Raw genomic sequence first — 10,587 nt, forward strand, 5'->3', positions numbered from 1 at the left:
ATATCCTTCAACACTTGGTCATATATGCTTTTACTCACATCCACTACAGTTAATTTGAGAGTATACTACAGTTTTGTACTGTTGGCAAGTTTAAATCACAGCAGTAGACATGGATTTAGTGAAGTAGAAAATAAAACATCTTGACTCTCACTATAGGTGCCAGGCCTGGCTGGCAGTGAAACTGACAGAGTTGGAGACAAGGCTTTTAGTGAGCTTGTTTTCCCAACATGGTCAGTCAAAGTCTTGGACAGTGCTTAGCAGCCACATAATACTGAATTATGCAACCGAGACTGCTTCTGAATGTTTTAAACAAAAGAATGTTTATCAAGGAAACCAGTGAAGGATGTTCTCTTTAAAACATTCAAGAAGTTCAGCCTTGGCAACCTTTATTCAGTTCTTTTCAAAAATCCTGTAAACATGCCAGTGCAGTTGTATAGTCCATTTAAAATAACCACTCCCCATGGTCCCTTTCAGTATTTTTGGATTAGTATTTATCCAAAGAAATCTGGCTTTAAAACTGAATCAGAAATAAAATTCTTACCATTTCATCATCTCTTATTAGTTTGGGGTCGTTTTATTTTGACTAAGATAATGTAGATAAGCTAATGCAACATCTATTTTGAAGATTAAAGGGATATTAATTTGGAATAAAATGGATGGCAGAGTAAGATGCTGTTTAACCTTTCGGTTGCCATTTGTGTATGAACAGAATGCTGTACAAGGAAAGTCTGGGCCAAGTTTTGTCTGAATTTTATCAAAGAAGCCAGTTGATACTTTTGCTGCCTGTGGTGTAGAAGGAAAAAAGGAGGGGGAAGTAGGGAAGGTAATGAAGCTCATATATACTGGGTTGTAATAGGAGGTGTAATAGTATTTGAGAGCATACTGAGTGCAACACACCATACTAAGCATTTGGGAAAGAACAACAGAAGCAAAGCCCACATCCCCACCCTGGAGGAGCTTGCCATCTGGCAGAAGAGATAGATATATTCACTGTTTAGCAGTAGCAGTAGGAAAACAAGGATCAAATAAAATTCAGTTGGCCAGGAAGTAAAAATTTTAAAAACCCAATCTAAATAAGCATGATGGCTCCAAGAAATGGATTTATAGGACACCATGTAGGATATGAATAAGCTGTGTAGGTTCTGTCTGGAATTTTAGGGTAAATTCTCAATTTGAAAAAATACTTATAAAATAAGTGTTCAAAGCTGGTCCATCCATTTCTTATTTGGTCTTCAAAATAATGGAAGAGTTGAACGTAGGCCCATGAGTAACAGTTCAAGAGCATAATGCAAATACGAATAAAATAAAAGCTGAGGGGACATTGATGGTCAAGTGTGTGAAGATTTCACAGAAGAGGGATTTGTTTTTCATTGTCATTGACTATAGAAGAGAAGTGTATTTTGGATTGCAGCATTAGGAATTTTTTGACAATGGGTTTTTGTTTCTTTTTTTAAAAAAAAGCAAGAGTTGGGCTTAAATAGGCACCCAATGGCAAGGAGGGGTTGGACTATCTCTTCTAGGACTATGGCAAAGAGCCATCTTTGGTGAGGTGGGTGGGAGTTGGGAGTGGAGGAGGGATGGGGAAGAGGCCAGGCAATGGAAGCCATTGATCCTGTGACCAATTCTATTAGCTTCTCCCCCACAGCTTCCCAGTACCGCCCCGCCCCTCTCAACAAGAAGGGGGTTGGTAGGTAGTAGTGTAATAGAATTTATTAAATTCTGACCATACAGACAGCGCTGTACTAAGCACTGGGAGAGAATACACAGGTGGGAATTAGACATGGCCCCTGTCCCTTGCTGGGGCTCCCAATCAAATTAGCTGCAACAGGGCTTCCCTCTGCTCTCTCTCTCCCATCCCCTGCTTCAGGCCAGAAATCAGCACCCCCAGTCTTGCTCAGCTGCAGCCTCATTAGGCATCCGGGCATGTTGGCCACTCGCCAGAAGCAGACACTCAGCCCCCATCCCAGAGACACTGGAGGATGAACTCCAAACATGGACTGCTCTCCCCATATGGCCTCCTAGCTGTGTGTGTGTCCACCAAGTCTGGACTGCTCTCTGTATATGACCTTCTAGGTCAGAAAACTGGGGAAATGGAATTGGGAGTCCCAGGCCAGAGCTTTATCTAAGGTTAATGCAATGATTCAGAAAACACTGTTGTATAGGACACTTATATTGTCCAGGAACACAACTACAGTGTTATGCAGACTTCTACAAATTCCAGAGCACATTAAATCACTGTATTTGTTTGAAGGGAAGATTTCAGCTTCTGTTCAAACCCATTCCCGTATTTTGAACTGTTGAATTGCTAGCATGCCAGATTCTTACCCTTTTCAATTGTCGTTTCCTCTCAACAGAAAAATGTTATAACCAGTAATTTGGAAGGTCCTATTACCAGACTTGGCAATTCTGGTGTAGAGCATACCTGTGATGGGTTCCAGTCCCCAAACTAATACATTTTAATCCTCTTTTACAGATGCAGAACTACAGGAAGCTATCAAACGCAGCCTTGAGGAAATGTAGTTGAAGTTACACCTCTAAATGAACTCCTGGCATTGAGTAGTCTCGGGATCGTGGAGTCTCGCACTCAGCCTAAGGACAAGAACTTTGCTAGTAAAACTGCATTTGGAAAATATTGCTGCCTTGTTTAATTTTCAATCTAACATCCGTTTCTAGCTATACCAGTACTAGTCATCTAGATTTGCTATGAGACTTATACAAAGAAAATATAGGTAAAACATTATTATGTTTTACTTGAGTTGACAGTTCCCCTAAGAGTCATATAACTGTGAATAGTTGGCTGAGGAGAGTGCTTAGCTTTTTGTATATCATCTTTAATAGCCTTTAATTTCATTCTCAGTTTTTAGGTGACTCGTTATTTCAGATACAAGTAAAACTATGTTTACCTAATTATTGGAAAGTTCCTATTTCATAGTATTCATCTTACTACTCTAATGCCCCTGGCATTTGGGAAATACCGATGCCAATTTTGTTTCTTTTTTTTTTTTTTTTTTTTTACTCTTACAGGCTTTATCCCCACTGCTGTGAATACAGCTCTATGTGCTCTACTTTAATTAGACAAGTTTTAAATGTCCTGTATTTTCTTTATTCCCCTTTCAAAAAAAAAGTTTAGGAAGAAAGGGTCTTTGGTTATGTAAAATTTTGATGTTATTTTATCCATACTGGATTTCTGTATGTTCTAATGTATATCTTGTCTATTGTTTAAAAGGTGGTGGTAAAACGTTTGAATAGAATTAAATTTATTTTTAACAATGTTTGTCCTTATTTTTTATAATAGATGTATTTCCCTTCAGATGTATTTAAAAAGTAAAACATAAAACCAGCCGAAGCGTATTCAACAGTATTCCTTCTTAGAATAGTTTTTCAGACATAAACCTTGAAATCCTTGGTTTTCTAAAAGTATTGAAAAAACAATTCCACTTAAATTTGCTTTCAAAAGTGTCAATCTTCATTGTTTTGAAAGTACCAGGCAATGGAACAACCGACCATAGAAATGCAATGCACCACAGAGAATTTTCTTATATATCTTATATAAGCGGCATTGAGAGAAAAAAAACTTCTTCAGGCCTAATGGTGAAGCAATGGTAGGAGAAAAGGTAAGCCATGACAGTGATGGCTGTAGTGGCAAGCAGGTTTTCTGAGGTACAGGGAGAGGGGGTGTGACCGCAGTGGCGACTGGGCTTCTGAGGAAGGGCCACCACCCCAGAACAACCAGCCAAAACCTCATACATCAGAGTTGGGTTTCGGCTGGCTTCCAGCACTGACAGTAAAGTAATTCTCTAAATTTTGGGTTTGTTTTATTCTGAATGTGGGAAATCACATTCTAATCTTGGAAGAGAATCACTTCATCTCTTCTAAGCTTTTATGATGTGCTAAGATCTGGGGTGGTTACAGTCCCCATCCCACAGGGACTGACCATTTATCTTATCCTCATTTTACATTTGAGGTAACTGAGGCCCAGAGAGGTTGTGACTTGCCCAAGGTTACATAGTGTTGGAGATGGGATGCAAACCTTGGTCTCCTGGCTTTCCACTTTTGGTTTGCTTTCCACTAGACCCTGCTGCTTCCCTTTGTAGGCGGATCATTCAGATTTGTCATCATTCTATTGTAATCTACTTTTTAACCCAGAAACCTATCTACTCTGTGTAGACAAGAATAAGTATTTACCATGCGATATGCGTTTTTTGAACACATGAATGTAAATTGGCTGGAATTTTAGCAATTTATAATTTTAGGTTACCAACAGTCTGACAAGGTATTTTGTTGTAAATTTAAGTTTTATTTTCATGAATTCCTTCCTGTTTTTCTCTCCTCTGTAAAAAATGGTAAATCTGACAAAATCTCTTCGTGGTCATGGCATTCCATTTTATTTTTAATGCTTTTAGTTCCACCTCTTAATATTTTCTTAATTGCCTTGGCTGATAAAACATGGCCTGCTGATGGGAGGACTCTGCCTCAGGAACATTTGTCCATTAAGACTGAGGTTATAAGTCACTAACAGACTCTCAAAATAACGATTCTAAATTTTGCTCATTTTCCATTGTCTTACTCGGCTTCTTGATCAGACTCTTTTTTTTTTCCCCAAGCTGCCGCTTTTACATTTTCTTTAGATAAGCAGATTCTCATCTATTCTCATGAGAGCCCTCTCTTCCCCTCTAGCCAAACGTATTTATTTTTCATTACCAGAACGAGGAAGAAAGAGTGAGTATGAATCTTCCCCATTTGGAAAAACTTTTGGTTAGAATTTTATTTTTTGAACATTTCCTTTGCAATATTTTCTAGTACAATTGAGAATTGTCCAACAAATGTTAATAGTAAATAATGGGAATTGGCAAAATCAGATCACTTTTTGAAAAGTAAATGTTTAACTGGACCAGAATAGAGCTCAAAGCATTTAATTTTATGTTTAATAATAATAATGTTGGTATTTGTTAAGCGCTTACTATGTGCAGAGCACTGTTCTAAGCACTGGGGTAAACACAGGAGAATCAGGTTGTCCCACGTGGGGCTCACAGTCTTAATCCCCATTTTACAGATGAGGGAACTGAGGCACAGAGAAGTTGTGACTTGCCCACAGTCACACAGCTGACAAGTGGCAGAGCTGGGATTCGAACTCATGAGCCCTGACTCCAAAGCCCATGCTCTTTCCACTGCGCCACGCTGCTTCTCCTGAGGGGCACCTCAAATGTTTTTATTCTGAGTGTTTGATAGAGCATAGAGGCAACAAATTTTTCTTTAGGCCCCATGCTTGGTTAGGTCGCATGGAGTACAACTCCCCTAACTGGCCTGTTCACAAGAAAATGTTACATGCCCAAGCAAGAGGATTCTTTCACCCACCTAGATGTATATATGGCATCAGCAATTTGTTTATGTTTATGAGCCAAATAAAAGGAAACATTTGAGCAATTGGCAACCAAGAAGCAGCGTGGCCTAATGGATAAATCATGGACTTGGGAGCCAGGGGACCTGGGTTCTAATCCCAGCTCTGCCCTTTATGACCTTAGGCAAGTCACTTAATTTCTCTGTGCCCCAATTTCCTCAACTGCAAAATGGGGATTCAATACTGTTCTCCCTCCTACTTGGTCTGTGAGCGCCATGTGAGTCAGGGACTCTGTCTGGCCTGATTGATTTATATCTATCTCCATGCTTAAAACAGTGCTTGACATGCAGTAAGTGCTTAACAAGTACCATTTAAAAAAAAGGAGGGGGGCAATCATATGTTTTAAATGAGTGGGGAGGGGGCTGGGGAAGAAAGAGAAAACAAATGAGCTTGTTCTTGTTTTTTTTTTCATTTGGGAATGGAGGAAGGAAGGTGGCAGAGCCTCCCACCTCACCCATCCTAGATAGTACTGGGGGTGTGCCCTTCTGGAGGGTCCATGGAGACCACGAAAAGTTTGTGCAGCACCAAGCCCAAGAGATGCTCTCACTCCCCCCACATCCCAACATTTCCCTCTGCCTGATATGCAGCCTGCCCACTCTCCCTATCTCCCCACAGAGTGGTCCCTCTCCTCGCTCAGTGTGGCCAGCATGCTCCCGGCACCTCAGCGTGGGCACCAGGGAAGAAAGGCCATGGTGGTTTCAGCTCCCCACCCACAGACAGGTGGGATAGATCCTGCTCACAGAGAAAAAGGAGTGGAGCTGTCATCTCGCCTCTGCCTTGTCCCCTTTCCAGCTCAGGCAGATACTTCCCGCTCCCAAGTCTGAGAGAAGTTAATGGCATCTCTTCTTGTGCCCCAGCCCCTGGAGATAGTGGCCCTCAATCAAATGGGAGCTTAGGCTTGAGCCTCTTTTAGTTTCAAGAACTGCCAGATCTGGCTACTGACCCCTGTTCTGTAGAATAGACATAGGCCCATCAACCTTTTCTTGGCCCTCCCTTCTGGGAGCCAGGGGACCTGTGTTCTACCCCCTGGTTCTTGCCCTTAACTGGATAACATGGGTTAAAGATGGCTCACACGCTTGGTAAAGTGCTTTATTCCTGCCCATCTTACTCTATCTTTTTGCACTCCCGAAGGCAAACAGCACTTGCAGGGCTGAGAGAGATGTTGTGCAAGCCATTAGCTCTAGTATCCAATCCATAGAAGTTCTCAGCCTCATCTGATGGGAGTTTATGCGTTCTTCAAAGAAATTTATAATCTAGTAGGAGAGACAGACACTAAAACTACAGATAGGAAGTAATAGAGCATATCAATCGATTCATTCGTTCATTCAGTCGTATTTGAGTGCTTACTGTGTGCAGAGCACTGTACTAAGCGATGGTATTGAATGTCGTGCAGAGCAGTGCACTGAACGCTTGGGAGAATACAGTACAGTACAGTAGAGTCGGTTGATGGGTGGTTACAATCTTAAACTAGGATGTGTAATCCAAAAGCGCTTAGTAATAATAATAATGGTTAAGCACTTACTATGTGAAAAGCACTGTTCTACAGGGCATTGCAACCAGAGAGCACTCTGCAAATACTATCGATTACCTAGGGGCTTACTGTTGCTTGAAGTGTCAGAGGTGAGAAATTAATTAGCAAACGCTGCTGGAGGAGACTTGACTTCAAAAAGGTTTTGAAAAGGGGAGAGCTGTGGTCTGCCAGGTGTGAAGGGGGAGGGAGTTGCAGGCATGAGGGAGGGTTAAGCAAGAGTTTAGTGTAGGAGAGAGGAGAATGGGGCACAGTGAGTAGATTGGAGTGAATGGAGTGAAGCTTTCGAACTAGAGTGTAGTGGGGGAGGAAAATAGACAAGTAGGAGAGCGAGGGAGTGCTGAGTGAATGCCTTTAAAGCCAACTGTCTAGAGTTTCTGCTTGGTGTGGAGATGTCAATAAATGATATTTTAATTAATCAGTGGTATTGGAGTGCTTATGGTGTGCAGAGCCCTCTACTAAATGTTGGGAAAATACAACAGAGTTGGTAGGCATGTTCCCTGCCCACAAAAAGTTTACAATGTAGAGGGAAAGACAGACATTAATTTAAATAAATGATGGATATGTACAAGTGTTGTAGTGCTGAGGGTGGGGCGAATAGCAATTACTCAGAGAGTACACATCCAAGTACATAGGCACTGCAGAAAAGAGGGAGTCGGGGAAAAGGGCTTAATTTGTAAACTTGGGGGCAGGGAACGTGTCTGCCGACTCTGTAGTACTCTTCTAAGCGCTTAGAACAGTGCTCTGCATATAGTAAGTGCTCAGTAAAGATTGATTGATTGGGGAAGGCCCATTGAAGGAGATGTGACCTAAGGTTTTGAAAAATGCGCAGTCACTGGAAGTTTTGAGAATGAAGACATGAGCACAGATAGGCATTTTAGAAAAATGATCTGGGCAGGAAAATGAAGTGTGGACTGGAAAAGCGAACAACTGAGACAGGGAGGTCATTGAGGAGACTGAACTGGGATGGTAAACTGGGATGGCAAGTGCCCGGACCAAGATGGTCCGTTTCACTGGAGATGAGAGACGTACTTTGTGAGAAGCAGCGTGGCTCAGTGGAAAGAGCACGGGCTTTGGAGTCAGGGCTCATGAGTTCGAATCCCAGCTCTGCCACTTGTCGGCTGTGTGACTGTGGGCAAGTCACTTAACTTCTCCATGCCTCAGTTCCCTCATCTGTAAAATGGGGATTAAGACTGTGAGCCCCACGTGGGACAACCTGATTCCCCTATGTCTACCCCAGCGCTTAGAACAGTGCTCGGCACATAGTAAGCGCTTAACAAATACCAACATTATTATTATTATTACTTTATAAATGGGGAGGAAGAACCAACAGGATTTGGCGACAGACGGAATAAATGTGGGGTTGAAAGAGGGAGGAGTCAAGGATAATGGCAAGGTTGTGGGCTGGTATAGTTGGTGTCATCCAAGAATGTAGAGAAATCATCCCAGGCCTCAGGGTTTATGTTGAGGTATAGAAAACTCTTTGAACTCTCTGGATGAAAGGTTTACTTAGAGCTTAAGCATCATTACCAGGCATTTATAATTGTCTTTTGCAAGTTTCAATCTTGTAATGTAGTTGTAAAGGGAAGAAAAATGTGTAAAGTTTCTGCTGTCCCTCTTTGAATTGAGGTTTGTTTTTTAGAAGAATGGAAAGGCAAAGTGTCTACCTAGTCTGTTATGTTATATTGAACTTAATGTCATGCACTGCACCCAGTAAACATTCGATGAATGTGATTGATATTGCAGTATATCTATACTAGCCTATTGCATCTTGCCATGTTAGTATGAAATTTTAAACATGCTGGTCATCCAGTGTAAACCCCATGTATCTAGAAGCAGCACGGCCTAGTGGATAGAGCACTGGTCTGGGAATCAGAAGGACCTGGTTCTAATCCCAGCTCTGCCACTTGTCTGCTGTGTGACCTTGGGTAAGTCACTTAACTTCTCTGTGCTTCAATTCCCTCATCTATAAAATGGGGATTAAGATTACGATCCCTCTATGAGACAAGGGTCTGTGTCCAACCTAATTATCTTGTATCTACCTCAGCACTTAGAACAGTGCTTGGCACATAGTAAGTGCTTAACAAATACTATTTTTATTATTTTATTCTTAGTTTCTCCTAAGTTTCACTTTTTACCCAAATTTCTAAAGCCATAATAGTTTCCCTTTAGAGGAACACAGAAAAAAGAAAATAGTGAAGTGAGACTGGAATAAGCCGAGGAGACATTAAAAGTTTCGATGCATGTTCTGACAGCCTGTGAACAAGGTGTGGTTCTTGCGTTTCCAGAACTCTCCCCTGTCTTTTCTGCCATTAGTCATCTCAGGATTAGTAGAGGGAATCATCTGCCACAGAACAGGTAGAGGCAGATAGGTCTGTTTAGGAGAGGTCTCCTTTAATGTTTTTCTCCCCTGCCTCCAGACAGTATCTTTGATGGGAAGCCAGATTTGATAACTGAAAGTCATCATCTTGTTACTGCTTTTGGCTGAGGGGGAATAGGCAAAGAGGCCCACGGCAGGGCGGCCGCCCCTTGAGAAGCAGTGTGGCTGAAACGTGGCCAAATCCTTCAAGCCCAGATTGTTCCGTGCCTAAGAGAGCGGCAGGCAGCGATCTGCCTTGGCCTGTGGAAAGGGCCAGGGCCTGGGAGTCAGGGCAGCTGGGTTCTAATCTCAGCTCTGCCACGTGCCTGCTATGTCACCTTGAATGACCGATCTAACTTCTCTATGCCTCGGTTTTCCCATCTGTATAATGGGGATTCAGTACTTCTCTCCCCTTTAGACTGTGAGCCCTGTGTGGGGCCGGGACTGCGTCCCATCCTGCTTTCTTATATCCAACCCAGTGCTAAGCAGCGTGGCTCAGTGGAAAGAGCACGGGCTTTGGAGTCAGAGGTCACGGGTTCGAATCCCTGCTTGGCCACTTGTCAGCTGTGTGACTTTGGGCAAGTCACTTAACTTCTCGGTGCCTCAGTTACCACATCTGTAAAATGGGGATTAAGATTGTGAGCCCCAAGTGGGACAACCTGATTCCCGTGTCTACCCCTGCGCTTAGAACAGTGCTCGGCACATAGTAAGCGCTTAACAAATACCAACATTATTATTATTAGTAGTACATTTTCTGGCACACCGTGCTTAACAAATATTGATAGTTTTATTATTATTATGGTCTCCCACCTCTAGACTGTGAGCTCGTCGACAAGGAATGTCTGCCAACTCTATTGTATTGTACTCTCCCAAGTGCTTGGTACAGTGTTCTGCATGGGGTAAGCCCTCAATAAATAAAATTGATTAATTGGTGTCCTGGAGTTCCCTGCACCCCTAGGGAAAGAGCCAGTGCCTCGGGCTAGAGCTGGGAGCCCGGAGGCAGAGTGAGGCTACGACTGCTGATGGGGAGAGGATGAGGAGTTAGGGTGGGGGTGCGGGGGAGGTTGTTGGGGGGCGGGGAGGGTGTGTGTGTGTTGGGCGGGGGGCGGCGTGTGTCTCCTGCCTGGAGAGATAGAATGAGCCTGGGGTTATGGCCTAGTAATAATAATGGTGGTATTTGTTAAGTGCTGACTATGTGCAAAGTACTGTTCTAAGCGCAGGGGGAGATATCAGGTGATCAGGTTGTCCCATGTGGGGCTCACAGTTTTAATCCCCATTTTCCGATTCATTCGATAGTATTTA

General features: G+C 42.7%; 1 protein-coding gene across 3 annotated transcripts in view; it reads left to right on the plus strand.

Annotated features, from left to right (window-relative positions):
• Window positions 1-3,272, plus strand: part of ZNF451 (zinc finger protein 451) — a 59,199-nt gene extending 55,927 nt beyond the window's left edge. For all 3 annotated transcript variants that reach the window (XM_029065353.2, XM_029065362.1, XM_029065370.2), the window contains one exon: window positions 2,474-3,272. In XM_029065353.2, the coding sequence (XP_028921186.1) occupies window positions 2,474-2,520 (47 nt within the window). In that variant the 3' untranslated portion in view covers window positions 2,521-3,272. The remainder of the gene's footprint in view (window positions 1-2,473) is intronic.
• Window positions 3,273-10,587: the final 7,315 nt, after the last annotated feature.

The sequence above is a fragment of the Ornithorhynchus anatinus genome, chromosome 1 (assembly GCF_004115215.2).
Source record: "Ornithorhynchus anatinus isolate Pmale09 chromosome 1, mOrnAna1.pri.v4, whole genome shotgun sequence".
Taxonomy (NCBI): Eukaryota; Metazoa; Chordata; class Mammalia; order Monotremata; family Ornithorhynchidae; genus Ornithorhynchus; species Ornithorhynchus anatinus.